The sequence below is a fragment of the Zalophus californianus genome, chromosome 10 (assembly GCF_009762305.2).
Source record: "Zalophus californianus isolate mZalCal1 chromosome 10, mZalCal1.pri.v2, whole genome shotgun sequence".
NCBI lineage: Eukaryota > Metazoa > Chordata > Mammalia > Carnivora > Otariidae > Zalophus > Zalophus californianus.
The window spans coordinates 339,070-364,742 of record NC_045604.1 but is presented as its reverse complement, the minus strand read 5'-3'; the positions used below and the strand labels follow the sequence as shown (position 1 = coordinate 364,742).

At 43.8% G+C, this 25,673-nt stretch overlaps 1 protein-coding gene across 8 annotated transcripts in view; it reads left to right on the top strand.

The window, feature by feature from the left end:
* GATAD2B (GATA zinc finger domain containing 2B) overlaps window positions 1–25,673 on the top strand; it is a 90,190-nt gene continuing 64,517 nt past the window's right edge. For 2 of the 8 annotated variants that reach the window (XM_027609847.2, XM_027609846.2), the window contains exon 1: window positions 621–798. Coding sequence is in view for 1 of the 8 variants with exons in the window: in XM_027609848.2 (XP_027465649.1) it covers window positions 90–232 (143 nt within the window). In the remaining 7 variants the exon portion in view is untranslated. Of the gene's footprint in view, window positions 233–617; window positions 799–24,919; window positions 25,080–25,673 lie in introns of those variants that run through there. The other 6 variants (XM_027609849.2, XM_027609852.2, XM_027609848.2 and 3 more) reach the window with 5 other exon arrangements.

Genomic DNA, 25,673 nt, shown 5'->3' with positions numbered 1-25,673 from the left:
GCGGACGCGGGCAGGCCCCGCCCCGCACAGACCGCGAGGCCCGAGCGCCTACGGCCACCGCCATCGTCAGATTCCGGGATTCTGTCGCGATGAACCACCACCCAACGCAGAGCCCAGTGCCGCTCGCCAGTCTCCATCTTTGGAGTCGGAAGAATGAGAGCGGGCGGACAGGGAATCCCGGTTTGGGGAGACTGGGGTACGGCGGCTGCCTGGGGACCAAAACGTCTCTAAGGTAAAGTTGCAGCCTGAAGCGATTTTTTGACCCCCGACACTTAATGGGCTGCTGAAGACCCGGATGTGTCTGGGACTGGCCGAGGTACCCATTAACGCGCCCCCGCTAGACCATCCCCCTCCTCCGCTTAGGATTGGGTATTGTGAACGCCAATCATCCCTACTCCAGCCACTCACTCTTCAAGGGTGGGGTGTAGTCCCGGCATCCCGCCTCCTATTGGGGTGGCCGAGAAGAAGAGGGCGGGGAGGCCGGCTGAGGTCGCCCAATGGGCGTCGTGGCGTGTGGGGAAGGCGGAGCCGAGGCGCTTGGCAGCTGCCCAATCAGCGTCCTTGTTTGTGTGGTGCCGCCGCCGGTGCAGCCGCCGCCGCCGCCGCCGCTGCCCCCCGTCTGTACCGCAGTGTCTGCTCCGCCCGCCCGCCCCGGTCCGGCCCGCCCCCCTCCCCCACCCCCGCCCCCGGTCCCGTCGGCGGGGCCCGGAACCCACTGTGCCGTCACCTCCCTTTTTCGACGCCTCCGCCGCCGCCTGAGGAGGCGAGCTCGCCGGGAGTTAACACCGCCACCGCCAGGTGAGGAGCTTTGGCCTAGGCCCGCCTGGCCGCCCGCCCGCCCGGGGGCGGCGAGCAGCGAGGACGGGAGGGAGCCGGGAGGAGGCGGCGGTGGCGGAGGTGGGGGAAGGGAAAGGTGGAGGGCGGGGGAGGGGAAGCGCCCGCGAGCCGACGCCCGCCCGCGCGCCCCCGCCTCGCGTCCCCCTCCCCCGCCCGGCCCCGCGCGCCCCCGCCTCGCGCTCCCCTCACCTCGTCCCCTCCCCCGCCCCGCGCGCGCGCTCCCCGGCCTTTCCCTTCGGCCTCGCGCGCCCCCGCCTCGCGTCCCTCCGTTCCTTCTGCTTTTACTCTTTCTCCCCTCCCGCGCGCCCCGTTTCCCCCGCCATCCCCGCTTCCACTCCCTGCCTCCCGCCCGCCATGCTCCCCTCGGCTCCTCTCTAGCGCCCCCCCAACTCTCTCCGCCCCCGGGGGTGCCCTCGGGGATATGGGGGCCGCTCCCCGCGCGCAGTCCCTGCTCCGCCGGCCGCCGGGACCCGCGGGGGGTCCTTCGGGTGAAGGGAGCGCGGGGGAATTCTTTTTATTTAGAAGGGCTCGGGCGCGCGGAGCCGTGCCCCTTTATGCCGCCGCCCTCCCGTCGGAGAAGGGAAGGGTCTCCGGCTGGGTGGGTGCTCCTCTTCCGAGCGACCCCAGTGCCCCTTTCCTCGGCGGGGCTTCCGGGGCGCCCTGGATGTGCCTCCCAGTTCGGTGCCCGGGGGTCGACGCAGCTGGGACCGGCCCTTCCCGGAGCGGAGCGGGACTTAGAGTACTTTCTGCCTGTCTGCTCGCAGTGACGCCGAGGAGCTAGCCACTCCTGCGGGTGCCGTTCGCCGGCCCGGGACCAGCTCTCCCCCCTCGTAAAGGCGTGCTCGCGTCTTCGGACTCTTCCCCCAGCAGACGCGCGACGTTAGCTCCTGGGGCTGGCGCGGAGGTGGAGGCGTGGGTGGGTGGGTGGCATGTGCCAGTTAGCCGAGCTAGCCGTCGGCCTTTTCTTCTGCTGTCACCCGGAGAGTCAGGTAGCCTCCGCAGAACGAGTTTTCTCATTTCCGATAAATGATTAATTGGAGGGCTTTTGTGTGCGTGTGAGAGAGCTGGGAGACGCTTACTGTGTTTCAGCAAAGGAAAAGAGCAGTTGCTTTCAGGCCAGACTGCAGCAGAGATTCGGACTGGCAGCAGCTGGAGTAAAGGCAGGTCTCACAGATCCCTGTTGAAGAGCTGGTGCTTTTGAGTTTTTGAAACATTTTTATGTATAAAAATTTAGTTTTTGGGTAGATAGCGCGTGCATGTAATTCAAAGTGAGGTCTTTCCTCTCACTTCTCCAGTCGTCTAGCCCCACTCCCCGTTCACTGATTTCTGATTGTTTTCTGGCAGCGGCGTGCCTATATGTTGGAGATTAAGCAAACTTTTGCTTTTTCTTTGATGCACTGACCTAAACTCTTCCTTGAGGTCTGACTCATATTTTTAGTGTCAGAGCGATCTTGATGGAGTATTGTTCTAGAGCAACATTTCTATCTGTGCTTGATTGGTAAGGAGGCTACTCCTGGAGCTACTAAAGGTGGTGCTATGGAGGGCCTCGATATATTTTAAAGGAAGGCCCGCATCTTTTGGAAATAACTGCTTTTTTTGTAACTGATACCTAGTGTCTTTTTGGGGATGGACTGGGTCCAGGATAGTCTTTCCTTGGGCTTTTTAAACAGGTAGGTTGTATGAATAATGAGTTAGTGGGAGTACGGATCTGGGAGTGCTGTCTTCCATTTTTAGAGGAGTATAATTTTTTAGTCTAGAGGCAGTTGTAGTCCTCGTGGTAAGGAATGGAGCAGATAAATATTCATCAGTAGGAATCAGAAGGCCAGACCTGTAGGCTGAGTGACCCAGTTTGAGAAGAGGTGAGGCTTATGGACTTTTGTCCTGCTCACTTAGAGAACACTTTCGATGAAGTGAGAGGAATTTGTAGCTGACAGCAGCGTCCATCTTTATGACAGTGTGGTTTGCCTCCCCTGTGTGTGATGTCTGTTAACTTCCTGTTTAGAGGCAGTCCGAAAAGGGTCGGAATAGAGGCTGCACTCAAATACTTGTCTAGGAACGGTGTTGACCAGGTTCCCTGATCAGCCCTTCAAGTCTGAGTTCTGGCAGTAACTTTTGCTGCTGTGTTTAGTTAGCATAAGGTCATGGGTGTTGGGAGGGAAGATGTGAACATTTTTTTCTGAACCTCATAGTCTTAAAGTATATTCAAAAGCCTGTATGCTGCCTCCTTTCTGTTTTTCTTTCTTTCTTGGACGGATGTTTCCAATCCCCCCCCCCATCCTTTTTTTTTTTTTTCTTTCGTTCCCTGGCTTGGCCTGGCCAGACCTTCAGGTTGGATTTTGGTTACAGAACAGCAGAGTGGGGGTGGGAGGAGGGTGTCACTGTCAGTAACAGTATCCTGATGGAATACTGGGACCCCTGGATTCATCCTAGCTTTCAACAGTATGTTGTATGTAAACCAGGCCTCTTGCTTCAATCTACTGTTTCTTCCTTATCTTCCCCACCCACCGAGCTGGAGGTGCATGTGTAGGGGAACAGCATTGTGCTGTCCTGGTTTCTAGACTCTGGAGTATGTTCCATGTCAGCCAACCCATGGGGATAAGCATGTTAACAAGCAGCCCCTCTGCACTCAGAATGCTTGTGTTGTTTGATTAAAACAACTGCTAGAGAAAGTGTAAGATTTGACCCTTAACTAGGACCAAGGAATTTTCTTTCCTAGACCTTTTACAGTACTGAAAGCCGTGCATCATCATGTATCAAGGCACAATAGCCAGGCATTTTCTGAATCGGTTTGGAGGGGAGGGGAGGAAAAAAAAAAAAAAAAAGACACACCCAGATTGACTCTAAATGTAGCCCGCCAGGGCTAGACAGCGTAAGGCTGTCCATTTCTTGCTCAGGAAAAGATCCAACCTATCAGACAATGCCACACAAAGTTGCAGTTCCCCTGCATTGGCTAAGCTTGGGAAAAGATACATAAGGAAGTTCGGTTTTTGTTGAAACGGTGTGCCTTTTAGGGGGAAACCTTCTGTTAGCTGTATTGTTTGGTTTATCCTCAGTATCCCTGTGACACTTTCTGTAGGTACTGGTTGGGGATCTTGGGGGCTCCAGAGTCCATGAGGCAGAGAGACTCCTGTACTTGTGTAGTAATGATGAAAGCATTGGAGAATAGATCTGATTTGAAATGCTCCCTCTTCATGTTCCATTTTTTCCTCTCAGGGATATATGAAATATTCCTATGTGGTTTTGAATTCATTCAGTAGGAAAGGAGTGACCCAGGGTCATTAAAGAGTTAAGCTTGTCTACTTCGTAGATGGTGTGTCCCTCAAAATCCTCTAATCTTTATCGTTGCCTTAAATTGCCATTAACTGGCAAGAAACTACAGGAGTTTGGGGTTATACTACCAAAAGCAACAGATGAATAAGAACACATATTTTGTTACTTTTGAGGTATGAAACTGGTCAAATCCCAGACGTTAAAGTGATAGTAACCGCAGAAACTTCTTTGACAACATCTAAATTTTTAATTGTTATTAATACTAGTAAAGTATTAACAAAAATGACAATACCTCCACATTCCTGAGACATTCTCTTTTTGCTTTTCACATCTGAATGGTATACATTTTTTAAATAATTCAGGTTACCATTACATGAACGTGAAAGTCATGCTTTAAACCTCCTGATCAAAGCTCTCTTGATCTTGTCTCGTTTTGCGGGAAGGTGGAATTTTGAATTACCCAAAATATAGGCCGGAATGTCAGTGGGATTTAGATTAGACATCAGAATTAATAAATTCTCTTATAGTTGTGAGGGATTAGAAATGTTAAACAGAGAGTTAGTGCATCTCTTACCTAGAACGTATTTACAGAGTTAGCTCTTTGAGAGCATTTAAATTCAGACTTCCTGGGAGGGAGGTTGTAGGACTCTTAAGTGGCCAAGTGGACTAGTAGAACACAGGTGTAGAGAATCTAGAAATCCTGAGTCAAATCCTAGTTTTGCCATTTATTAGCTATGATTTTGGATAAGGCTTCTAATATTTTTTCCCCATCCTACCCATCCTCATAAGGCTCCTAATTTTTAAATTCCCATTTCTCTCAGAGTGAAAGTCTGTTCTTAACAGTGGCCTGTAGGGTCTTGCACGATCTGCAGTTCCCCACCCTTCTCTGTTGATCTCTGTCACCCTTCTTCTTGCTCACTCCATTGCAGCCACCTTGACTTGTTTCTTAAATACATCAGTCACACTCTTTATCTTAGGACCTTTGCACTAGCTCTTCCCTCTAGTGGGAAAGAGCTAGTTTTTCCCACAGTGATAATACAAATGATTAATTTCTTTACCTTCAAGTCTTTGCTTAAGTCACCTTTTCAGTGAGATCTCTTAAAACTGTGCCTTCAACTCCCACCTCTCAGTCCTGATTTTTCCATGCTCTGTTTTCTTTTTTTACAGTGCTTATAACATATTTATTACACTTATTGCTTTTTTAATTTAAATTCAATTAGCCAACTTATAGTACATCATTAGTTTCAGATGTACAGTTCAGTAATTTATGAGTCGTATATAACACCCAGTGCTCATCACATCACGTGCCCTCTTTAATGCCCATCATCCAGTTACCCCATCCCCCACCCACCTCCCTCCAGCAACCCTCAGTTTGTTTCCTAGAGTTAAGAGTCTCATGGTTTGTCTCCCTCCCTCTCTGTTTACTTCCCATTCAATTTTCCCTCCCTTCCCCTGTGATTCTCTGCACTGTTTCTTGAGTGAAACCATATGATAATTGTCTTTCTCTGATTGACTTTTATTGCCTTTTTAAAAAAGTTTATTTATTTAAGTAATCTCTATACCCAGCGTGGGGCTCAAACTCATGACCCTGAGACCAAGAGTTGCATGCTCCTCCAACTGGGCCAGCCAGGCCCCACCCCCCCCTTTTTTTTTTTAATGTTTATTGCTTATTGGTTCCCCTCCTATGGTACAAGGTCCACAAAGGCATGGATTTATTTTGGTGTTTTAATGGCTGATACAGTGCTTGATATGTAGTTAATAATAAATATTTGTTGATCGAATAAGAATAATAACTGTTTTCCTAATCTCATGATTGTTTATAACAAAAGTAGGAAATGTGATTAGCATAATACGGGATTTTAAAGTGTGAATTTTGAAGCATCATACAAATTATGATGATAAAATTATTGCCTTCCCATTGAAATGGTAAATAACACTTGTTATTCAAAAAAACCTTCATGTATTCAGGTAGATTATCACATCTCTCCTAAACTCCCTCGTTTCCTGTTTTCTACTGTGTGCTGGACATACCCACTTCTGTATTCCATTGGTACCTCACACTCAGCATTTTCATCATCAGCTCCCCTTCTGTGATTCACTGAGTCACCTAAGCCAGAAATGGGAGCACCATTGTCAGTTCTCTCTTTATCTATTACTTTCTAAATATTTCTGAACCAGCACCTCTCTGTCTTTATTGCTGGTCTCCTGCTTCAGGCCTACCACTCTTATTTGGGAGGTTGCTGGGATCTCTTACAGTTCTCTTTGTTTTTAGTTTTGTTGCCTTTTAAACTCTCAATCATATTGGCTTCAAAATGGTCTGAATAGAGATCTGATTATTCTCTTGGCCTTTCTCAAAAGTATTCAATAGTTTTCTATCATAGAAAGGTAAAATTTAAGCTTTGCGTAATACTCAGGCCCTGTAATCTCGGCCTTTGCGTTTCTGTCCGGCCTTACATTTCTCCCTTAGAGTTTATACATGAGCAGATACAGTTCTAGTTCCTAGATCAGCTTCCAGGTCTCATCTCAAATGCTACTTTCTGGGAAGCCTTCTCCTGCCTTTCCCAGAGAGACTTAGATTTGCTTTCTTCCTTGATCTCGCTCTATAAATATTGTCTCCCCCAGTGGTCTGTAAACATCCTGAAAGATACCATGTCTTTTTACTGTTGTGTCTCCAGTGCCTAGCATGGTGCCTGTCATCTGAAAGATACTAAAGATATGAATATGAGAAAATGTTGCATACATTTAGAAGGTACCCCTTTTGTTATGTTTCAGGGCAGAAGAACAGGGTTGGAGTCCTTGCTCTGCCATTTATCATCTGTGTGACCTTGGCTTAGTCCTTTGAAGCCTTCAAGCCATAGTTCCCACACCTTAGAAATGGGGATCAAGAACTGCTTTATCTCTTTCACTAGATTTCTGTGTCAGTCAAATGAGGCTATACATAAAGGTGCTTTATAAACTGTACAGCACTGTACAATTGTTAATTATTATGTGCTGACACAAGCTAAGCTTCCCTCACAACTCCTTTTTTCTTGTTCCTACTGAAATGAGGCCCCCCTTTTTTTATCATTGAAGCCATAAAATACTCTTCTGCAACATGTGTTCTGTTCATAGCCATTTTCATCAGTATGTGTGATGTACTCCCGTATCTCACCTTAAATGTGGAAGATTTAAAGACTTTCCCAGTATCCCAGTGGATAAAAAAGGTTGCAAAATCCTGGGAAGTTACCCTTCTCAAGGAGTGTCCCAGTCATGAATTCTGTAGTTTTTTCTCAGATTTTTTAAAAAGATTTTATTTATTTGGGAGAGAGCAAGCAAGCACAAGCTGGGGCGGGGGAAGAGGAGCAGAGGGAGAGGGAGAAGCAGGGAGCCCTGTGTGGGGTTGGATCCCAGGACCCTGAGACCATGACCTGAGCTGAGGGCGGACACTTAACCCACTGAGCCACCCAGACGCCCCCTCAGATTTTCTTTTATTGCATTTTTGCGACTTTGAGAACCTAAAAGGAATTTTTAATTTTCTATGAAGATTTGTTTATTGGAGAGAGCGTGTGCACAAGTAGGACGGCCAGAGGGAGAGAGAAACTCTAGCAGACTTCATGCTGAGTGTGGAGCCCCGTGCAGGGCTTGATCTCAGGACCCTGAGATCATGACCTGAGCTGAAACCAAGAGTTGGATGCTTAACTGACTGTGCCACCCGGGTGCCCCTTAAAAGGAATTTTTTAAGTGTAAACTCATTTTTTGAGCACTTTCTTTGTGTAAGGCTTTGTACTATTTTAATTCTTACGGTAACTTTGTGGGGGAGACATTATGACCATTCTACAGATGAGAAAGCCCAGTTCCCAGAGATAGTGTCATTTTGCTGGAATCCAGTATGTAACAACTCTGCCTGACCTGAAAAGTTGTGATCTTACACCATTCTCCTAACATTTCTCGTAGTTTTATTTTGCTCTAAAAAGACAAAAACAAAAACCAACCAAACAAGAAATAGAATAGTATTAATAGGTCACAAGCAGGGGGAGCGGCGGGCAGATGGAGCAGAAGAAGCAGGTTCCCCCCCCACACACACACACAGCAGGGAGCCCGATGTGGGGCTCTATCCCAAGACCCTGGGATCATGACCTGAGCCGAAGACAGTTGCCCAGCCAACTGAGCCACCCAGGTACCCATTAATACGTCTTTTTTTTTTTTTTTAAGATTTTATTTATTTATTTGACAGAGAGAGAGACAGCTAGAGAGGGAACACAAGCAGGGGGAGTGGGAGAGGGAGAAGCAGGCTTCCCTCCTAGCAGGGAGCCCGATGCGGGGCTTGATCCCAGGACCCTGGGATCATGACCTTGAGCCAAAGGCAGACGCTTAACAACTGAGCCACCCAGGCGCCCCCCCCCCCCCCCATTAATAGGTCTTATGTGAAAAAAGTTATGTGGTCAAATAGTGTTTTGAAAAATTCTGGGCTAAATTAAGTTGAGGCAGATTTCTTTACGGCATGACTTCTTAGAGCCTTGCGTGTCTAAATATATGTGTACGTTGGGAGTGGTAAAAGAATGGCTAAAGTATGCAGAGGTTCTCACGATTATTTGACCATGAAAGAGCTTCTTAAGGTATTAGTGATCTCAATGCTTTTGAGATTACTGCGCTTTGCTATTCTCCTTTTCTCTTTGAGTTGAAAGTTTTTTAAGGGTTGTCACTCTGGAATGAGGGAATTGATTGCTTTTGTGTGCTGGTTTTCCAGAGAACTAGAATGGTGGCATTAAACTATTTTTTAGAAACTTCACTGGTAGGGAGGCTGCCATTCCCCCCCCCCCCCCCACCATGAATCTTCTAAGGCAAATGGCATAGCTCATCCAACTTGGCCCTGACTTCAAATGAATTCCCAGGAGGATAATTGAGCTGCTGCCCCCACCATCTTTAATCCAATGTGCTAGAAGCAGGAGAGTGAAGTTGCAACTTTGTAAGTAAACAGAAACTTTGGAGCCAAGAACAAAAGCCTTTCCTTTCTCTGAAGATGTTAGTACCACACTAGGGAATCCGTAAGGCCCATCATTTCGACTGTGAGGCATGCAGAGGGATCTGGGGCTCGGAGGAGAGAAGGAGCAATACCTTTGGTTTCCAGTCCTTTGAAGGTGGTACGCTGGTCTTGAAATTAAAACAAGGGGCGCCTGCGTAGCTCAGTCGTTAAGTGTCTGCCTTCAGCTCAGGTCGTGATCCCAGGGTCCTGGGATCGAGCCCCGCATCGGGCTCCCTGCTCGGCGGGAAGCCCGCTTCTCCCTCTCCCACTCCCCCTGCTTGTGTTCCCTCTCTCGCTGTGTCTCTCTCTGTCAAATAAATAAAATCTTTAAAAAACAAAACAAAACTTGGAGAAATTGTTTAAAGGCATAAAGGTTACCTGAATGGTGTTCACCCCTGAATTTCAAACTTTTATCGTAAAGTTTGAGCTACCAGTGAAAATATTGAAAACCTTTCCCCAATGGGATAATACTTTTTGGAGGGATGGGCAGTTTTCTAATCATTCTTTAACATTTATATGGCTAGGTTGCTGCGTTGCTATAAAAAAGATTGAAGTAATTGGTCTTGTGTATTCCTGTTGCCCTGGACAGGGTGGCTAGAAGACCCTGTATTATCTTCAATGAAAAGTTGATGTGAGTAGCATGCTACTCTTGCCATATACTAGATTTGGGCTTATAATAAGTGTCCGTGAATAAATTAGTATGTTACTCTGATGCTGTTCTTTTCTTACTTTGTAATTGAGGTAGTAAAGAATGTTCAGTTCCACAGCTGAGTGCATTATAAATGTGAAAGTTTTGTTTTTTTAATTTTTAAAATTTATTTTTATTTATTTTTTAAAATTTTATTTATTTGACAGAGACACAGTGAGAAGGGAACAAACACAAGCAGGGGGAGTGGGGGAGGGAGAAGCAGTCTTCCTCCTGAGCATGGAGCCCGTTGCGATGCGGGGCTCGATCCCAGGACCCTGGGATCATGACCTGGGCCAAAGGCAGACACTTAACGACTGAGCCACCCAGGCGCCCCAGTTTTGTTTGTTTTGTTTTTTTTTAAGAGTATTTTAAGTGCAGGTATTTTGTGCTAAATGAGTGGAAACTAGAATATTGGTCTCTTATTGCACTAAGAGCCAGTACTAAATTTTCATTAGCCTTCATTTTTAACTCTTCACCTTCTGCTTGGAGAGCTGTTTCCCATCTAAATTCTGTATAATATATTAGTATTGAACTAAAAGGTTTCAAGGAATATGGGTGACTGGAGAAAGATCTTTAATAGCTGTGTTTTGCAGAGGACAGAAACATCTTAAAAATAAGTGCTGCATTTTTTTTTAAAGATTTTATTTGTTTGGCAGAGAGATACAGAGAGAGAACAAGTAGGCAGAGAGGCAGGCAGAGGGAGAGGGAGAAGCAGGCTTCCTGCCGAGCAGGGAGCCCGACGCGGGGCTCGATCCCAGGACCCTGGGATCGTGACCCGAGCCAAAGGCAGCCGCCTAACCCACTGAGCCACCCAGGCGCCCCAAGTGCTGCATTTTTTAAAAACCTTGAGAATTCAAGGGAATAAGACCATTGTAGCGTAAGTAGGGGTGTAAAAATTTCTGAGATCTAATGATGTACTACAGGTCTTAATTAGGTGCAACCTGTTATGAGCTGTAGTTTTGGGTTTTTTTAAAGATTTATTTGAGAGAGAGAGAGAGAGAGAGTACGTGAGTGCACGCGGGGAGAGGGGCAGAGGGAGTAGGAGAAGCAGACTTCCCACTAAGCAGGGAGCCCCACACAGGGCTCCATCCCAGGACCCTGGGATCGTGACCTGAGCCGAAGGCAGACGCTTAACTGAATGAGCCACCCGGGCGACTCGATAGTGAGATTTTTTAGTCATTGTTTTATAGCTTTATAAATTAACTGAAGAAGCCTTTGGAAGTTGTCATTTTAAGTTTGTTGTTACCAGGACTGCTTAGCACATCTCGGTGTGCTACCTAGACTGTGCTACTTTAGCTTTTGCTTGTTCTGGAAAGCTCTGCTGTGGTCCCCCCAACCCCTGCCCCCGAATCAGCCATTCTCAGTGTTATGCATAAATTGAATTCCGCTGTCTGGATATGAGAGAATAGTCTAGTATTGCTACTACTCTTGGTGGGTATTTTTCACTTAGTTACATGAAAGCTTTCTTTCCTTGGTTAAACTAGAATACCCTTTAGTCATTATAATGATTAAAAGTATAGCTCTGCAGTCCAAAGTCCTGGGTTCAAATTTCTACTCCACTGCTTACTAGCAGTTTTAAGACCTATTACTTAATTTTTCTGTACCTTGCAGATAGTAATTATTCAGTAAATGTTAGACATTCTTTTAAAAGATCATGGTAAATTTAGCATATAGTCTGTGGTCAGATATACATAAATTTACCATTTTAACCATTTTTAAGTATACAGTTCAGTGGCATTACTGTATCCATTGTAATGTATATTGTATACATACTATATACAGTGTGTACATTCTCATTGTTGTGCAGCCATCACCACTATCCATCTCCACAACTTCTTCATCTTCCCAAAGTGAAACTCTGTACCTATTAAAAAATAGAGGCGCCTGGGTGGCTCAGTCAGTTCAGTGTCCGATTCTTGATTTCGGCCCGGGTCTTGATCTCAGGGTGATGAGTTCGAGCCCTGCGATGAGTTCCACACTAGGCATGGAGCTTCAAACAAACAGAAAAACCAGCAACTCTCCAATCCCCAATCCCCCCCATGCCCAGTCCCCTTGCCACCATTCTACTTTCTGTCTCTGCACAGTTGACTACTTTAGGTACTTCATATAAGTGGAATCATACAATATTTGTCCGTTTATGTCTGGCTCACTTCACTTAGCATAAAGTTTTCAAGGTTCATCCATATTTTGTAGTGTGTGTTAGAATTTCCTTTTTTTTTTCTTTAGTTTTTTATTATTTATTTTTTTAAGTAATCTCTGTACCCACCGTGGAACTGGAACTCATGACCCCAAGATCAGGAGTCACATGCTCTTCTGACTGGGCCAGCCAGGTACCCTAGAATTTCATTCCTTTTTTAAGGCTGAATAATATCCCATTTATGTAGCTTTTATCTTTATTTTTTTAACCACGTTTTATCTTTTTATCTGTCAGTGGATACTTGGGTTGTTTCTACCTCTTGGCTGTTGTGAATAATGCTGCTGTATACATTAGTGTATAGATATCTGTTTAAGTCATTGCTTTCAGTTCTTTTGGGTATATACCCAGAGTTGGAATTGCTGGATCATATGATAATTCTGTGTTTCATTTTTTGAGGACCCACCATACTGTTTTCTACAGTGACTGTACCATTTGTAATCCCACCAGCAATGCAGGAGTCCCAACTTCTCTGTGTCCTTACCAATACTTTATTTTCTGTTTATTTGCTTTTATAAAAGCCATCCAAATTGGTGTGAAGTGGTATCTCATTGTGGTTTTGATTTGCATTTCTCTAATGATGAGAGACTTTGAGCATCTTTTCATGTGCTTATTGGTCATTTGTATATTTCTTTGGAGAAATGTCTATTCAAGACCATGCCCTTTTTTTTTTTTTTTTTTTGGTATGTTTATTTTTAAATAATCTCTACACCCAACATGGGGCTGAAACTCATGACCCCAAGATCAAGAATCTCATGCTTTGGGGCTCCTGGGTGGCCCAGTCGGTTAAGTGTCTGTCTGCTTTTGGCTCAGGTCATGAGCTCCTGATCCTGGGATAGAGACCCACATTGGGCTTCCCGCTCAGCAAGGAGTCTGCTTCTCTTTCTCTCTCCCCCTCCCCTTCCCGCTGCTCCTCCCCTCGGCTTATGTTCTCTCATTCAAATAAATAAATAAAATCTTTTTTTAAAGATTTTATTTATTTGACAGAGAGAGAGACAGCACAAACAGGGGGAGTGGGAGAGGGAGAAGCAGACTCCCGCTGAGCAGGAAGCCCAACGTGGGGTCGATCCCAGGACCCTGGGATCATGACCTGAGCTGAAGGCATACGCTTAATGACTGAGCCACCCAGGCGCCCCTAAATAAATAAAATCTTAAAAAAAAAAGATGGTCCTGGGATCGATCCCCACATTGGGCTCTCCCTCTGCTCAGTGAGGAGCCTGCTTCTCCCTCTCCCTCTCCCTCTGCCTGCCTCTCTGCCTACTTGTGCTCTCTCTCTCTCAAATAAATAAATATTATCTTAAAAAAAATTAAAAAAAAAGAATCTTGTGCTCTTCTGACGGGCCAGCCAGTGTCGTCATTCCCCTCCCGCCCCCCCCCCCCGTCCATTTTTTTAATTGGGTTGTTTTTTGTTGTTGAGTGGTAGGAGTTCTGTATATGTTCTGGATATTAATCCTTTATCACATGTATAATTGCAGATATTTTCTCCCATTTTGTTGGTTGCCTTTTTACTTTGTTGGTAGTGTCGATGCACAGTTTTTATTTTTTTTAAGATTTTATTTATTATTTTTTAAAGATTGTATTATTTATTTGACAGAGAGAGAGAGACGACGAGAGAGGGAAGGGAACATAAGCAGGGGGAGTGGGAGAGGGAGAAGCAGGCCTCCCACAGAGCAGGGAGCCCGATGTGGGGCTCAATCTCAGGACACTGGGATCATGACCTGAGCCGAAGGTAGACACTTAACGACTGAGCCACCCAGGTGCCCCAGATTTTATTTTATTTTTTTTGAGAGAGAGAGACCAAGAGTGCAAGAGAGAGCGAGCACAAGCAGGAGAAAGGGCAGAGGGAGAAGCGGATTCTCCACTGCCGCAGGCACATGCTTAACCGACTGAGCCACCCAGGCGCCCTGCAAGACGTTTTTTTTTTTTTTTTTAAAGATTTTATTTATTTGACAGAGAGAGACAGTGAGAGAGGGAACACAAGAAGGGGGAGTGGGAGAGGGAGAAGCAGGTTCCCCACTGAGCAGGGAGCCCGATGCGGGGCTCGATCCCAGGACCCTGGGATCCTGACCTGAGCCGAAGGCAGCCGCTTAACGACTGAGCCACCCAGGCGCCCCTGCACAGAAGTTTTTAATAAGATTGTGTTTATTATTTCTTTTGTTACCTGTGTTTTTGGTGTCATATTCAAGAAATTGTTGGGGCACCTGGCTGACTCAGTTCATGGAGCGTGGGACTCGATCTTGGGATTTTAAGTTCGAGCCCCATGTCGGGATAGAGATTATTTAAAAATAAAATCTTTTTTTTTTTTTAAAGATTTATTTATTGGGGTGCCTGGGTGGCTCATTCAGTTAAGCGTCTGCCTCAGCTCAGGTCATGGTCCCATCTTTTCTTTTTCAAGACTGTTTTGGCCATTTGGGATCCCTATGAATTTTAGGCTGGGTTTTTCTGTTCACATGCTTTTTAATATTGAACCAAACAATATAAAATTAAACTGAATGGAACCCTATTATTACAATATGACAGCTGATTCCTGTCAGTGAGTTTTTAATTTTAGCTCCTTGGATCACAGTATTTTTTTTCTAAGATTTTATTTATTTATTTGACAGAGAGATAGTGCAGGTAGGCAGAGTGGCAGGCAGAGGGAGAGGGAGAAGCAGTCTCTCTGCTGAGCAGGGAGCTGGACGTGGGACTCGATCCCAGGACCCCAGGATCATGACCAGAGCCGAAGGCAGCCATTCAACCGACTGAGCCACCCAGGCGCCCCCACAAAATTTTTTTTTTAATGGTATTAGAAGCAAGGTTACTCCAAGTACCTTTGCTCTTATAAGTGAATTATTTTGTTATGGTTGGAACAGTTTATTTATTTTTTATTTTTATTTTTTTTAAGATTTTATTTATTTATTTGACAGAGAGAGCGAGAGAGCACAAGCAGAGGGAATGGTAGAGGGAGAGGGAGAAGCAGGCTCCCCGCCAAGCAGGGAGCCCGATGCAGGGCTTGATCCCAGGACCGTGGGATCATGACCTGAGCCGAAGGCAGACGCCTAACCATCTGAGCCACCCAGGCGCCCCTGGAACAGTTTATTTTTAAAAGTTTAGTTCAGATTTTTATAAAAGCTAAGATATACAGTGAAAGTTTTCCATCGTTTCTCACCTGCCTAGTTTCAGAGTCCATCACTGTTACTCCCTTTTTTTGTCGTTTGAGAATTTCCTTACATATATACAAATACGAATTTATTTTTAGTTTTTTTTTTAATTTTTATTTATTTTTTTAAGATTTTATTTATTTATTTGACAGAGATAGCAAGAGAGGGAACACAAGCAGGGGGAGTGGGAGAGGGAGAAGCAGGCTTCCCGCTGAGCAGGGAGCCCAACGGCAGGCTCGATTCCAGGACCCTGGGATCATGACCTGAGCTGAAGGTAGATGCTCAACGACTGAGCCACCCAGGCACCCTCCTTTTTTTATTTTTTATTTTTTTCCTTTAAATTTTTTTATTCTGTTAATCACCATACATTACATCATTAGTTTTTAACGTAGTGTTCCATGATTCATTGTTTGCGTATAACACCCAGTGCTCCACGCAGAACGTGCCCTCTTTAATACCCATCACCAGGCTAACCCATCCACCCACCCCCCTCCCCTCTAAAACCCTCAGTTTGTTTTTCAGAGTCCATCGTCTCTCATGGTTCGTCTCCCCCTCCGATTTCCCCCCCTTCATTCTTCCCCTCCTGCTGTCTTCTTTTTTTTTTCTTAACATATATTGCATTATTTGTTTCAGAGATACAGGTCTGTGATTCAACAGTCTTGCACAATTCGCAGCGCTCACCATAGCACATACCCTCCCCAGTGTCTATCACCCAGCCACCCCATCCCTCCCACCCCACCCCCACTCCAGCAACCCTCAGTTTGTTTCCTGAGATTAAGAATTCCTCATATCGGTGAGGTCATATGATACATGTCTTTCTCTCCATCCACGTCGTTGCAAATGGCAAGATGTCATTCCTTTTGATGGCTGCATAATATTCCATTGTCTCTATATACCACATCTTCTTTAGCCATTCATCTGTCGATGCACCCTCCTTTTTTTAAATACAAAAGACAGCATAGTTTTCCACATCTTGCTTTTTTGCGTAATACGAGATTTTTTTCTCAAATCAGTACATAGAGAATTACTCTTTAAATGAAACTTTTTTTTCTTAAAGATTTATCTATTTACTTGAGAGAGCGGGTCCTTGTAGCAGGGAGGGGCAGAGGAAGCCGACTACCTGCTGAGTGCAGAGCCCAGGAGGGGCTGGATCCCATTACCCATGAGATCATGACCTGAACAGAAACCAAGAGCCCTGTGCTCAACTGACTGAGCCACCCAGTTGTCCCTCTTTAAATGAAAATTTTAAGGGCGAAATATTTTCATGGATATCAGAGCTTAATTGGGAAAGAATATTGGTTTATGGCTGTGTACCTTTCCTACTGCCTACAAGTCTTGCTCTTTAAAGATTTTCATTGCTATTATTCTCTTGGCATTGAATATACATAATTTGAGTACTGCTAGTTTATTAAACTTAATTTAGGAGGAGCACCTGGCTGACTTAGTCAGTAGAGCACGCAACTCTTGATCTTGGGGTTGTGAGTTTGAGCCCCGTGTTGGGTGTAAAGAGTACTTAAAAATAAAATCTTTAAAAAAAAAAAACCCAACAGCTTAGGAATGTTGACTGCCTAGTTCATGAAATCAGATTATGTCAGAAAATCCAAGGCCCTTATCAGTGCTATGGGGTTATTTTTGCAGTTCATTGAGTATAGACCTCACATGGTTTTCTCTATCCTGCATTGGTTCAGTCTAGGAAAATGACAGTTAGTAACTCTGATAAAGAGAAAACTTGGTTTTCTTCTCGTTCTGTCAGAGCTTTGTAACCATTTAAATCTACTGGTTATGGGGAAATGAAAAGCCCTGACCATTCATATATTCACAGAATGTTTGTTGTACATCTACTATGGGAAAGATCTATACGTAGGTGTTGTAGAACATATATATATAGGTATATATTCTAGAAGATTTGTAGCCCCACAGGGAAAGACCTGTATTAAAATAACTATAATACTTGATAGAATGTGTTTATAAATTAGGTAACCAGCATTAAGAGTGCCTTTTAAGTAGGAACAGTGCCTTCATTCAGCACTTTTTGCTACTTAGGTCTAAGTGCGAGACAGGCTTACCAAATCCTGAAAATTCTACTTTCAAAATCTCTCAGTTTCTGCCTATCCCTGTTGCTTTAGTTTTAGGTGTTGTGATTGCTTGCCTCTGTTCATTTAATACCTTGAATATGTTTTTTTTTTAAGATTTTATTCACTTATTTGAAAGAGTGAGAGAGAGCATGAGCGTGGTAGAGGGACAGAGGGAGAGGGGGAAGCAGACTCTCCACTGAGCAGGGAGCCCAGACCCTTGGGATCATGACCTGAGCTGAAGGCAGATGCTTAAGCAACTGAGCCACCGAGGCACCCCCTACCTTGGATGTGTTTTTAATGATAACCTACACTAAGCACTTCCCGGTAATTAATTTGTTTAATTCTCACAATACTCTAAAAGTAGATGTTGTTATTTCATTTTACAAATGAAAAAATGTGAGGTGGGGAAAAGTTCAGTGATTTGCGTAAGGCCACAAAAATAAGTACAAGAGCCGGTGTGTGGAATCAGAAAGTCTGACTCTTAGGCTCAGGCTCTTTTTTTTTAAGATTTTATTTATTTTTTGACAGAGACACAGTGAGAGAGGGAACACAAGCAGGGGGAGTGGGAGAGGGAGAAGCAGGCTTCCTGCTGAGCAGGGAGCCTGACACGGGGCTCGATCCCAGGACCCTGGGATCATGACCTCTCTTAGGCTCAAACTTTTGAACATGATGCTATATTCTTCTTAATCTGTGTGTTCGCCTGTGCACATATATATAAATGTCACACACATGTATGTCATTGTTCAATGTCCGTAATGTTTCATTGTAGGATATGCTTTAATTTACTTAATCTGTTCCCTCTGAGGAACATTTAGGATGTTTCCAGTTTTGTTTTGTTTTTTTGAAAATTTTATTTAATTATTTGAGAGAGAGACAGCATGCACAGAGGAAGAAGGAGCAGACTCCCCATTGAGCAGTGGGCCCAACGTGGGGCTCAGTCCCAGGATCCCAGGATCATGACTTGAGCCCAAGGCAGATGCTTAACCCACTGAGCCACCCAGGCCCCCAGATGTTTCCAGTTGTGTGTGTGTGTTTTCTCATAACCAGGGTTCCAGTGAGACATCTTACATACATCTTTATACATTGTAGTTTATCTGTACGTAAAATTCCTAGAAATGTAATTACTGGATCAAAAGTGTATACACATTTAAAATTTTGTTAGATATTATTAAATTATTCTTCAAAAATGTGTACCAGTTTACATTCACAGCAACAGGCTACGAGAGTTTCTAAAACAATCCAATTTAAATTTGACGGAAGTAGTGTGGCTGGCTGGACACTGATGAGACCTGTCTTCGGTACTTTCGGGAACACTTATGTACCTTATTAGCATTTCTTTTCTTAAAAGCAAATGTCTTTGAATTTTAATTATTGGTCATGTGACTGTAGCCAATTGTTGGAAAGAGGAGTAGGCATTTTAAAAGAAAAACGTTCATGTTTGAAATGTCCCTCAAACCTCTCAATTGTCAATCTAAATGTTAAAGTTTTGATAAATTGATCTCTTGTCACCACAATCTTTTTAAATCAGAACAACTATAGGAATAGGGAGCACGTACAGTTCCCAGCTGACTGCTCACATGGCAACTCCTTACTGGAGTTCTTGTTGAACTCCTAATAGGCAGAGGCAGAGAGCTAAGCACTGCTCTGTCAGCATGGTCAAACTGTTTTCAGGAAATGGGGATGTTCAGATGGGTAAGACCAAATGCCTACTACAACTTAAGATTTCCTTTCTGACCAGTTTTCCTGCCCATTGGGTCACTTGTCTTCCTCATTCTATTTCTGTGCTTTTAGGGTGAAGGTGATTTGTTTTATCTAACAGATTTAAATTTTGTTTAGTGAACTTAGAACTTATTGGTAAGCCTTAATAGGGTCAGAGTAGAGGGGTTACATTTGGTGGTACCACAGTCCCACATTCTTTATTTTATCCCATATTCAGGGTCTGCTTTCAAGAGTAAAATGAAACAAACTTAGTTTTCTTTTTTTTTTTTCTTAAGATTTTATTTATTTGACAGAGACAGCAAGAGAGGGAACACAAGCAGCGGGAGTGGGAGAGGGAGAAGCAGGCTTCCCGCCGAGCAGGGAGCCCAGTGTGGGACTCGATCCCAGGACCCTGGGACCATGACCTGAGCCAAAGGCAGACGCTCAACTGACTGAGCCACCCACATGCCCCGAAACAAACTTAGTTTTCTTTAAACATTCTTTTTTTTTTTTTTACGATTTTATTTATTTGACAGAGACAGCGAGAGAGGGGACACAAGCAGGGGCAGTGGGAGAGGGAGAAGCAGGCTTCCTGCTGAGCAGGGAGCCCAGTGTGGGACTCGATCCCAGGACCCTGGGACCATGACCTGAGCCGAAGGCAGATGCTTAACAACTGAGCCACCCAGGCGTCCCTTTCTTACACATTCTTAAGGAATGACAGGAAGTTTGAGTAATTCAAGGGCATGAGGTGTGTTTGAAGTTACCATCTCCTTTGATATGAAAAGAATGTTAGAGATTTTCATTTAATTTATTGTCAGTGATGGTGTTCTTTTGCTTAATTCCTATTCAAGGAGTGTGTTATTTTAAAATACTTCCAAGGAGCTTGTCTTCTAGGCCTGCTAATATCAGTTCACTCTGTCTCTCCCTTTCTCTCTCTTTTTTTTTGGTGGTGGTTTTAAAGATTTTATTTTTAAGTAATCTCTACATCCAGCCTGGGGCTCAAACTTACAACCCTGACATCAAGAGTCACAGCTCTACTAACTGAGCCAGCCAGGAGCCCCTAATATCCGTTCCCCTAAGTTTTGGATTACTAAGATATTTCCTTTTGCTGATTGATCAAAAGATTTGTACCCACTGTTGATCTGTATCTTCCTTACTGCCTAAGACTGGTTTTTGGAAATGAAGAGAAAAGAAACTGGAATCATCAGTTGTCTCATATCATCATACTGACCTGTTTGTAGTGTAAGCCTCAGTGAAGGTAACTGTGAGGGGGGTTCTATTTTTAAAATGTTGAAAGCTTGGGGCGCCTGGGTGACTCGGTTGAGCATCTGCCTTCAGTTCGGGTCATGATCCCAGGGTCCTGGGATTGAGCCCGGTATCAGGCTCCCCGCTCAGCGAGGAGCTTGCTTCTCCCTCTCCCTCTGCCTGCCACTCCCCCTGCTTGTGTTCTCTCTGTCCATTAAATAGATAAAATCTTGGGCGCCTGGGTGGCTCAGTTGGTTAAGCAACTGCCTTCGGCTCAGGTCATGATCCTGGAGTCTCGGGATCGAGTCCCACATCGGGCTTCCTGCTCAGCAGGGAGTCTGCTTCTCCCTCTGACCCTCTTCCCTCTCGTGCTTTCTATCTCTCATTCTCTCTCTCTCTCAAATAAATAAATAAAATCTTTAAAAAAAATAAATAAAATCTTAAAAAAAAGTTGAAAGCTTAACAGTTCTGATATTTGGGGTGAGGTTTATTTCTGGAGTTTTATCTCGTATCTTTAAACAAACCTTAAGGAAAGGGAAAAAATTTCTCTTCCATTTACTTAAATTGGTGGGCTTTTCCCACCTCACATTCTTCATTTTTTTGATAAAATTAGCTTAGGGCCACTTTTGAGACTTCACTTGGGAAAAGGAATGAAGAGAAAGTGCTAGTGTCCGTCAGAGTAAACCCCGTGGAGGGGGAGAATTATGCCTTATCCAGGATTGTAGCCCTTGCACCTGGAATGGTACCTGCCATATGGCATGTGATTAATTTGTTGCATGAACAGGAAATAGGAAATTTAAATTGTGGTATACTCATAATTGACATTCTATATACTACTTAAAGTGAATGAACTAGTTACATGTATCAACTTGGATAAATATCAAAGGTAATGTTAAAAAAGTGAGTTGATAATAATACCATATATATCATGTAATACGTAAAAACTTTTAAATTTGCAAAACAATGCAATTTATCTTTTTTTTTTTTGAAGATTTTATTTATTTATTTGACAAAGGGAGAGAGGGAACACAAGCAGGGGGAGTGGGAGAGGGAGAAGAGAGAGGGAAATAGGATTGGAATAGTTACTCAGGAAGCTTCAGTTTTATTTTGAGGTTTTATTTCTTTTTTTTTCCTAAGATTTTATTTATTTATTTGAGAGAGTGCAGGGGGAGAGTGTGAGAGAGAAGCAGGCTTCCTGCCGAGCAGGGAGCCTGATGTGGGGGCTCGATAACCAGGACCCTGGGATCATGACCTGAGCCGAAGGCAGATGCCCAACCTGAGCCACCCGGGCGCCCCTGAGGTTTTATTTCTTACGTTAGGTGATAAGTAAATGGTTGTTATGATATTCTCTGTACTTGGAAATTTGAAAAATTTGTAAAAATAAATGAGCACATAGAGATCAGGGGTCAGAAAACTAAAGGTTAATAAATTTTGCTTGTAGCCCATGAGCTAAGAATTATGAATGGTTTTACAGTTTTAAATGGTTGGAAAAAAGTCAAAAGGATATTTCACTATATGCAGAAATGATATAAAATTTAGATTTTGGTAGCCATAAATAAAGTTTCATTGGAAATAATCACACTTTTTACATATTGTGTATGGCTGCTTTCACACTGCCCCAATGTCACAGTTAGTAGTCACAACAAAGATAATGCCCCTGAAGACTAAAATAGTTACTGTCTGGCCTTTATACAGAAAAGGCCAATCCATGGTGTAGGTAAATTCCAGTCCTAGATTAATAGTGGTATAACTGGGCAGATGAGCTATTATTTGGTAAACATTTGTAATAAGTTTAAGGTAGTTATCCCCAGATTGTGTTTTTTGAAAGGATGTTTTGTTCAGAGGAAAATCGGTCAGCCAGAAATTGACTTTCATGGAAGTTTCAAAATGGCTACCCACGGGTGCCTGGGTGGCTCAGTGGGTTAAGCGTCCAACTCTTGATTTTAGCTCAGGTCATGATCCCAGGGTCATGAGATTGAGTCCCACGGCAGGCTCCGTGCTGGGCGTAGAGCCTGCTTAAGATTCTCTCTCTCCCTGTGCCGTCCACCCACTCTTTGCGTGCTTGTGTGTGCATATGCACGGGCTCTCAAATAAATAAAATCTCTAAAAAATAATAGTAATAAAATGTCTACCCAAGAGTAATCCCATTTTGTTAGATGAATCCAAATCTGTTCCCCTTTGACTCCCTCTTTAACTTGCTTGTTATTAAAGTTCCTGATTGTAGTTTGATCTTGGATGTTTGACAGTTTTATTTTTTTTTTTTATTTATTTATTTATTTTTTTAAAGATTTTATTTATTTATTTGAGAGAGAGAGAATGAGAGAGAGAGAGAGAGCACATCAGAGGGGATAGGGTCAGAGGGAGAAGCAGACTCCCTGCCGAGCAGGGAGCCCGATGCGGGACTCGATCCTGGGACTCCAGGATCATGACCTGAGCCGAAGGCAGTCGCTTAACCAACTGAGCCACCCAGGCGCCCTGTTTGACAGTTTTAAATACCTACCAGAGCTGCATGATTCTGGTAGCTTAATGTTTCTTCTTTCCAACAACTTTTAGCAAACCAGCAGCATTTTAGAGGAATGTAATATTTAAATATGCAAACATACAAAGTCACTAAAGTAAGGGCTACTTTTTCAGCAGTCCTTTTAGTTTTAAGAGGAATTAAACTCTGGCCAAGTGTTTAGCCTTGGGAACCTAACACTATATAGCAGAAGTGGTGATCTGAATCCATTACAGTATAGTTGGTATTTTTTAAAGACAATGCTGGATCACTATAGAAGAAATTTTTCTTAAGGAGACTTCCACTTCAGAACAACATGATGTAATTTTGATTATTTGTAGAAAAATACTGATTTACTCAGTATTTCCCTGAGAAGCACTAATCTTTCCGTTGTACTCCATTGGGTAGTCTGAAACAGCACCAAAAGTCAAGTTAGTGCTGTTTCAGGTGTCTTTTGTTCACATTCTCTCCAGGCTGCATGAGATTATTCGTTTTCATCATATTAGAAGCAATGGAAAAGGCAAAATTGGATGATTTGAGTGCTCTTCATCTTTTCTTCCTTATAAAAAGTGTTTTTGTTTTTTTAGATTTTTTTTTAAAGATTTTATTTATTTGACAGAGAGAGACACAGCGAGAGAGGGAACACAAGCAGGGGGAGTAGGAGAGGGAGAGGCAGGCTTCCCGCGGAGCAGGGAGCCCGATGTGAGGCTGGATCCCGGGACCCAGGGATCATGACCGGAGCCAAAGGCAGACGCTTAACGACTGAGCCACCCAGGCGCCCCTGTTTTTTTAGATTTTATTTGAGAGAAAGAATGAGATAGAGCGAGCATGAGAGGGGGGAGGGTCAGAGGGAGAAGCAGACTCCCTGCTGAGCAGGGACCCTGATGCGGGGACTCAATCCCGGGACTCCAGGATCATGACCTGAGCAGCCGAAGGCGGTTGCTTAACCAACTGAGCCACCCAGGTGCCCCTGGTTTTTTTTTTTTTTTTTTAAGATTTTATTTATTTATTTGACAGAGAGACAGCCCGGGAGGGAACACAAGCAGGGGGAGTGGGAGAGGGAGAAGCAGGCTTCCCGCGGAGCAGGGAGCCCGATGTGGGGCTCGATCCCAGGACCCTGGGATCATGACCTGAGCCGAAGGCAGACGCTTAACGACTGAGCCACCCAGGCGCCCCTCCCTAAAAACTGTTTTAAGAGATACTTATTTTAGTTTTCAAAGCTGTAGCCACAGTATTTTTTAATTAATTGGAATTGTTTGCTTTACCAATTCCTCTTTTTAAAAGATCCTTCCAAAAAATAAAAAAGACCCTTCCAAAAGGGATCTTAATAAAGTTGCAATATAAAAATATAAAAAGCAATGAAACATAAAATGTCTAGTCTTTTTTTTTCTTGTAAGAAGTCTGGGGATGTATATGTAGAATAAACGAAGATCTTCCAAACTCCTCTGTAATTAATACTTGAGTCAATACTGGGAATTGCTTTCTTGGTCTGAAAATTTTCCCATCTACAGAAAGGCCCACAAACCATTCTGGTTTTTTTATGGTCCCTCCTGCTTTCCTTTTTGGTTCAGGTTATCCCATTATTTGTCCTAAGTGGAGTAGAGAACCCTGAGTCGGACTCTGCCCTCAGTAGGGGGTCTTCTTGAGGATTCTCTCTCCCTCTCCCTCTGTACCCCACCCCATGCACTCTCTAAAATATAAAGAAATCTTTTTTAAAAAAAAAACCGTTCTGCTTTGAAACTTTTGTCATTAATCAAAAATCCTTATTTACAGGAAAAAAATCATTACAGGGAACTCTTAAGGGTAAACTTATTTTTTAAAAATTTATTTATTTAGGGCGCCTGGGTGGCTCAGTTGGTTAAGCGACTGCCTTCGGCTCAGGTCATGATCCTGGAGTCCCGGGATCGAGTCCCGCATCGGGCTCCCTGCTCAGCGGGGAGTCTGCTTCTCCCTCTGACCCTCTTCCTTCTCGTGCTTTCTATCTCTCATTCTCTCTCTCTCTCAAATAAATAAATAAAATCTTTAAAAATAAAAAATAAAAATAAATAAAAACTTATTTATTAGAGCGAGAATGTGAGCACAGAGTGGGAGAGAGAATCTCAAGCAGACCTTGCTGAGCGCAGTGCAGGGCTCGATCTCACAACCCTGAGGTCATGACCTGAGCCTAAACCAAAAATCGGAAGCTTAACTGACTGAGCCACCCAGGCACGCTGAGGGTAAACGTCGTCTTCTTTTTTTTTTTTTTTTTAAGATTTTATTTATGTATTTGTCAGAAAGAGAGAGAGAGAGAGTGCGAGCACAGGAAGGGGCAGAAGGAGAAGCAGGCCCCGCACTGAGCAAAGAGCCTGATGTGGGACTCAGTCCCAGGACCCTGGGATCGTGACCCGAGCCGAAACTGAGCCACCCATGCGTCCCAAGGATAAACTTCTTAAGGTGAATATTTATTGCCTGATAAACTGATAAACCTCTTTCTTGATCGCTTAAGATAACAGATCTTTGTCCCTGTACTGAAGAAAAGTGACGCCTTTTGTCCTATAGGCTACCTGTGCCTGTTAATGCTGATTGGCAAATCTTAGCTAATATTGACTGTCAGAAGCTCCCCGTAGGTGAGATCCAGACCAGGCAAGTGTTCCCCTTTGGACTGTGTTTAGGTATAATTTCATAGTACTTAATCCACTCCTGCATGAATATGTTCTTCCCTCATTTCAGTAAAGAAGATTCTTTGCAAGTATACTAGATGAAGCATACATGTAATCCTGAGCCCATTTTGATGTCCAGATTCTTATTTTTACATATTGCTGTGTACAGGAGTGATGAATGGTCAAAATGTCCATTGGAATCTTTCATCTGTCAATTTTGATTTTAAACTTCTTGACCGTTTATGATTGCCTAAGCCGGTATGTATTAGTGTAACCCTGTGTAGTACTACAATTCCGGCTGAGTAATGCTTCTTTGACCCTAAAAGACCCCTTTATTTATTTATTTTTAAGATTTTATTTATTTGCGAGAGAGAGAATGAGAGACAGA